The sequence below is a fragment of the Physeter macrocephalus genome, chromosome 12 (assembly GCF_002837175.3).
Source record: "Physeter macrocephalus isolate SW-GA chromosome 12, ASM283717v5, whole genome shotgun sequence".
Classification (NCBI taxonomy): domain Eukaryota; kingdom Metazoa; phylum Chordata; class Mammalia; order Artiodactyla; family Physeteridae; genus Physeter; species Physeter macrocephalus.
The window spans coordinates 10,811,075-10,817,725 of record NC_041225.1 but is presented as its reverse complement, the minus strand read 5'-3'; the positions used below and the strand labels follow the sequence as shown (position 1 = coordinate 10,817,725).

Here is a 6,651-nt window from a genome sequence, read left to right as displayed (position 1 = left end):
GCCGCTCCGCGGCATGTGGGATCCTCCCAGACCGGGGCGCGGACCCGGTTCCCCTGCATCGGCAGGCGGACGCGCAACCACTGCGCCACCAGGGAGGCCCTCTTCCTTCTGTTTTAGCCAAGCACTGTGTGACATAAAGTTAATGTTTAGAGTTCACCATGGCAACCATTTAAACACCAAGATTACATAAACTGTTATGGACAACCTGCTGAAAAAATTTAGGTAGAGGGTAGGGAATACTTCCCTCCCAGACAAATCAGCTTGCACCGGAGCTTATTTCCAGAACAACCTGAAGCAGGACCAAGCAAGCCTTGCCCACTGTGGTTCTACCACACTCGCCTTTGTTACTCAACACCCTGTCTTCCTCCCGATGCTTCTACTTGGAATGTTACCTCACCTTACTCCACTCCACAGATGGTGAGGTGGATTAAAACAAACAAGAGACTCAGTCTCACAAGTCAGCAGAAGGGCTGGCACTCACGCGGGGTTGCTGGTCTGATATTACTTGCCCAATTTCTGTTCCAAGTTTGCCGGTGGAGATCATATGTAGCTGGATGCATCGAGGGTCCCAGGGGAAAGAGAGAAGCCCACCTGCCTGCCTGACCTCTGAGAAGAGCCTGGTTGAACCTAGGAGGTCTGAGAAAGCACTTTTAGGATCAACATGAGTGGAAAGAGCTGTTTCTTGGCTGTGGCGATGCACCTTCCTTCCTGGTCACCTCCTCCTCCCTGACTCCTGTCTCCTGTCTCTCCCTCCCTCCCTCCCTCCCTCAGTGTTGGGGGGAATTCTCCAGGGCCCCGCCTTGCTCTCCTCTCCATCCCAGAGCCACTTATCCTTTCCCTCACCTTCAGCTGTCACCACCTGATGTTCCTGGTTCCCAGATCGGCTCCTCTCCCAGGTCTCAAGTCCAGCATTTCTGGTTCTCTGAACAGCTCCTCCCTGTCTCCTGGTACCTTCAGTCAGCATCTCTCTAACTCCAAATCTGTCCCTCCTCTTGTGTCCCAAATTTCTGATGATGACAAAATCACCATCCTCTCTGGACCCCCAAGCTCCAAATCTCGGTCATCTTTGATGCTCCTCCTTCCTCCGATTGACTCTTCAAGTCCTGCCCATTTGATACCCCTTCCTTCCTTCCTTCCAGGCCCTCTTCCAGGCCCCCTCCCTTCTAGCTTGGACTATTGCAGTAGCCAGTCAAGGGGGTCACTGCCGCTCTCCCTTCCTGTTTGAGGCCTGTGCATTTGGCCCTGATCCCAGCCTTCCTGTCTAGTCTCTCCTGACCTTTCTGGTTCTTGTATACTGTACTTACAGTGCCACCTTCAGTGCTGTTCTAGAAATAGCAACTCTGCTGTTTCTAGAATTTTCTCTTTCCTGCCTCTACTGATGCTAGTTCATCTGCCCCTGTTCCCACCTGTTTGAAATCCTGTCCACCCTTCAAGGTCAAGAGCCACCTCCTTCACAGCAGCCTCCTTAGATTCCTGGTGGAACTGGTCTCTCACTTCATGGCACCCCAGTGGCCCTCTTGTAGTCATTTATATCCATGTCTTATCTGCACCCCTACTAGGTGCACAGTAAACGGTAAAGGAATGAAGGATGGCTGTTCATATTTTTAGCTGTCACAGCCAGGAGAGCAATGCTTAGCAACAAGTATGGGCTTTGGAAATATGCAGACCCAGGTTAAAAAAATCCCAGCTCCAGGACTTCCCTGGAGGTCCAGTGGTTAAGATTCTGTGCTTCCAATGAAGGGGGTGCAGGTCCGATCCCTGGTCGGGGAATTAAGATCCCACGTGCCACGCGGCCTGGCCAAAAACAAAAACCAAACAAAAACCCAGCTCCCCCACTTGCTGTTGCAACTCTATGAGCCTCAGCCTCTTCATCTGCAAAATGGGCATGATAATGGTTTTTGCCACAAAACAGTCATGGGTCGATGTCCATAGAGACTTCCCAGGAGGCAGAGCTCATGCTGAGGCTACCTGTTAGTCACTTCTCCTGTGTCAGTTTGCTCTCTAAGGTTGATCCTGATCTTCACTCACTGTTGAACCAATAAGAGAAACAAGTCCGATGCTGGCATTGGGAAGTTATTTACAATCCAGACTGTTGTAGAGAGGAGGCTGTCTCCTGCTTGAGTGGATGTCTTCCCGTCTTTTCTCTGTGGTGCGGTAGCTTGAGCACAGTTGGGGCGTTGCCTGTGCCCTTGTCCCTCCCTGTCCACCTTGCCCGTGCTGTGTGGCCCCGGGCAAGGCACTCTCCCACCCTGGGCTTCAGGTGCCTCATTGCTCTGGGCCCAACTTCCGCCTCCCGTTCAGCCTCGAGGTGAGCAGTGTCTGAGTGGCAGCGTCTATATAACACGTGAGCCCCTGCCCCAGACCCCACCGAGAGAGAGAGGAATGTCAGCCTGTGGGTTGTTAGGACAGGAAGGAGCCTTAGGTGCCACTTACTTCACAGGGAAGGACACTGAGATCCCAGTGCTGTGCGGCTTCCCAAGGTCTTGCCGCTGTTAGATGACGAGCTGGGCTGAGAGCGATACTCCAGTTCCCAGTCCTGTGTTCCTGCATCACTCCAGACACCCCCATGGCCCCCTCCCCTCCACACACACTGAACTGACAATTCCTGACCACATTCTGCTTGGATCACACCCCCAGGCCCTGAGGCCCCATGGCTGAGAGCCCGAGGGATGCCTGTCTACCGCTGAGAATTCTAGAGCGAGTCACAGCCCAGGGTACTTTTAAGGTTGTCTGCCTGGTCTCCTGACGTTTTATCTGGAACACCTCTAGGAGTTAAGAAGGTACATTCATGGGCTTCCCTGGTGGCGCAGTGGTTGAGAGTCCGCCTGCCGATGCAGGGGACGTGGGTTCGTGCCCCGGTCCGGGAGGATCCCACATGCCGCGGAGCGGCTGGGCCCGTGAGCCATGGCCGCTGAGCCTGCGCGTCCGGAGCCTGCGCTCCAGCAACTGCCCCCAAGGCAGGCTCCCACTTTGCCTTGAGGCAAGGCTGGGGCCACACTTAAATGCAGGTGGTGGGTCGCAAGTTACCTTAAGAGACTAAAGATAGTTTCTTTAAAGCTTTATCACTGTGTCCTGATATAACATTGTAAATCAACTGTACTTCAGTAAAAAGAAAAAAGAAATTAGGATATTGAAAATCGAAACAAACAAACAAAGCGTTATCACTGTGATAAAGTGGGAAGTTGTAAATGTAGCTCCACTTTTCTTCGCTGAGCAAATTTGTCTTGTGGATGCCCCACCTTTGGGTCCCCTACCCGACTCCTGCTCCTTGAAGAGAGATCTGCCACCACTTTAACCTCCCCTCAGGGCCTGGCCTCTCCAAGGAGGAAGGCTGGACCAAGCAGAGCTTCCAGCTGGGTCTCACTGGTGGCCTTCTACACATGAGGGCTGGACAGCTGCTGCGTGTGGAGTCCTTGCCGGTGACCCCCCGAACCCCATGACCTGGGTGCTGGCCTGACTCAGACGACCAGGCCCTGCTCTGCTTTCCAGGGACTCTGCTCATCTGTGTGCTGTCATTGTCCTGCACGGCCCTGTCTCACTTCCCAGATCCAGGTCCTCATCTCCTCAGTAGCTGCTGTCAGCACCTCAGATCCAGCCTGGCCTGAGGGGTTGGCCAGTGTTCCCAACCGGCCTTCCCTCACCAGTTAATGTTCGTTTTTGCACTTCATCTCCCATTAAGGGCACTTCCGGTCCTTATTGCAGACATCCATGTGCCCAGCTCCAACCTGAGGAAGGAAGGCAGAGCAGATACCAGGGGCCTTTCTCCATGTGTGCCACGCAGCGCGTCCAGAATGTTCTCATGACTCTAAAATGCCACTGTCTTCACTTTGCTCACTACCTAGAAACCGTCAGTGGCGGTCTCATCGAAGTCCAAGTTTAGGCAAAATACAGTTTTTCCAGACTGATCTCCCACTCCTCACCAGCACCCGAGCCTCTTCTCCTCAGACTGGTTCAATCTCAGTTTCCCAAATGCACCTGGGTTTTCCACTCTCACACCTTGGCTCCAACCACTCTCTGGCCACAATGCCCTTCCCCCTCTCTTTCTGATGGTGCAGCCCTTGCCTCGCTCAAGTCTGAGCTCTTGGACGAGGCCTCCCCGGGGATTCTAGCCAACAGTGCTCTCTCTCTCTGTCCCCTGAACTTCTGTCGTATGTTTTGTCGTCTGTCATATGCTGTCTTGTACACGTTTGTGTCTCGATGCCTCAGCCAGACCGTGAGAACCTTGGGAGTAGGAACCCTGTCACGTTTCCTATTCATGTTTGTTTCCCCTGCGGGGCTTCACTCAGCGCTTCAGGAACACTCCATCAGCGCTGGCTGCAAATGAAGGAATGAAGAAGTGAGTGAGTGAGTGACTTGTAGGAGGCCAGGGCAGCATGGCGCCCTTCAACCCATTTTGTAGGTTTGGTGCCCATGGCTTTTTTTTTTTTCTTTTCCCCTTTATCAGGTGGTTCGACTCTTTCCTTTTGTCTCCTCTTTGGACCTCAGAGAAGGGCAGGTAACCCCGCTGAGAGATGTGACTCACTCCAAACTGATCCCTTCGTGGATGGAGGCCGGCAGCCACCTGTGCCCACCGGCCCATGGTCTGGATCGGAGCCAGGTGTCTCTCCTTCCGACAGCCGTGTGTGTACATGTGCGTTAATCCCAGAGCTGAGGCCCAGTCCTCCTCCTCCCAGAGCCTTTTGTTGTGTTGATTTGGTAGCGTCTAACATGCAGTTAACTTATTTGGTTTTTTGGTTGGTTTGTTTCATGCCTGGAGAATGAATTGAATTTGACGATTGATGCTACTGTGGGAAGAATTCCTTCTCTCTCTTTTGTTTGTTAATCCAGTTCTGTGTCACGAACGAGGCCCTTGCCTTCATCCAGCATGTTGAGAAGGAGCCTGGAGCATGTATAGCTGTAGAGGTTAACTGTTTTATCGAGGTGGGAACCCTGTAGGAATTTAGAAGGAAGTACTAACTCCTTTTTTTTTTTTTCAAATATTTGAATCGCCAGTGGGAAATGTGGTTATGCTGGCGGCTTTGTTATCAATTTCCTGACTCACTAAAGCCTTTTGTCTTTATTCTCATTGTTATCAGTTGAAGGCAGTAGAAACCATGTGAGGTGAGGTGGGCTAAACTTTGTGCTCTGCTGGAGCCCCCTCCTGTCACTTGTGTCCCTGTCACTGGTGTCCCTTCCCCTGTGTGTCCCTCTGGAAAAGAGGACCTCGTCAAGGGCTTGCAACCAAACTTAGTAACTGTTGAATCGGGGTTGTGTGGGCCCTAATCGCAGGTATTCTATTAGTGGTAAATTGTTTTACTTAGAATATCAGCTTTTTAAAGGTCTGCGTTTTCCCAGGAACACACTCCCTCCTCTGACTAAGAAAAGCATCAAAATGTAGAAAATTTGCTGTGTGTTAGCTACATGGATTTACAAATTGGGGGAAGGATGAGGAATTAAAGTTCTCAGATTCACAACATTGTAAATCAACTGTACTCCAATAAAAATTAATTGTAAAAATTAAAAAAATATTTACAGTACATATACATATAAATATGTACATAAAAGTACATATAAGTCCCTAAGGTTTATATCTTGAATCCATCTATAAAATTAGAAAAATGTAGTAATTAAATACAACTGAAAAACTACATCAATAAAATTAAAATTGAAATACAAAAAGAGACCTCAGATTAATAGAAAATTCAGTGACACAGTTTACTTTTTTTAAAAATTTACTTTTATTTATTTATTTTTGGCTGCGTTGGGTCTTTGTTCCTGCACACAGGCTTTCTCTGGTTGCGGTGAGCGGGGGCTACTCTTGGTTGCAGTGCACGGGCTTCTCGTTGTGGTGGCTTCTCTTGTTGCGGAGCACAGGCTCTAAGTTCATGGGCTTCAGTAGTTGCAGCACGTGGCCTCAGTAGTTGCGGCATGCAGGCGCTAGAGCGCAGGCTCAGTAGTTGTGGTGCACGGGCTTAGTTGCTCTGTGGCGTGTGGGATCTTCCCGGACCAGGGCTCGAACCCGTGTCCCCTGCATTGGCCGGCAGATTCTTAACCACTGTGCCACCAGGGAAGTCCCCTCAGTTTACTACTTAAAGTCCAATTTTCTAAGAGTTTTAGCCAGGCAAAAGAAAAGATTAAAGTCATCAGGACTAGATTCCCCTCCCTTGCCCCCAAGATACTTCTGTGGGATTTCTGCGGCTCTAGGAGCCCAGCTGAGAGAGCCACTGGGCCATATGTTGTTGGCGTGCCCAGAAAAAAGCAAGGTGAGTCTGTTAAAACAAACAGCATGTAAACAAGCAGCCACAACAAAACTGGGTAGACCATGCTTATAAGACTGTGGGGAATAAAGAGGTCAAAGTATGACAATACAAGCAGGAGATTAGTTTTCATGGAAGGCTGTGGATGTGTTCCTTTCTGGTCCCGTGAGGCTGGGCTCTAGGTGCACATGGGCTCAGCTGCCCCGTGGCATGTGGGATCTTAGTTCCCCAACCAGGGATCAAATTCGTATCCCCTGCATTGGAAGGTAGATTCTTAACCACTGGACCACCAGGGAAGTCCCATCTACTTGCACTTATTAAGAAGACTCTTTTTTTTTTTTTTTTTTTTTTTTATTTATTTTTTTTTGCGGTACGCAGGCCTCTCACTGTTGTGGCCTCTCCCGTTGCGGGGCGC

At 50.4% G+C, this 6,651-nt stretch overlaps 1 protein-coding gene across 6 annotated transcripts in view; it reads left to right on the top strand.

Annotated features, from left to right (window-relative positions):
• REEP1 (receptor accessory protein 1) overlaps nt 1–6,651 on the top strand; it is a 125,408-nt gene that overhangs the window by 97,155 nt on the left and 21,602 nt on the right. For 4 of the 6 annotated variants that reach the window (XM_028496709.1, XM_055088866.1, XM_028496708.1 and 1 more), the window contains exon 6: nt 4,445–4,630. The exons of the other annotated variants lie outside the window; for them this stretch is intronic. In XM_028496709.1, coding sequence (XP_028352510.1) covers nt 4,445–4,630 — 186 coding nt within the window. The remainder of the gene's footprint in view (nt 1–4,444; nt 4,631–6,651) is intronic. 6 annotated transcript variants of the gene reach the window in all.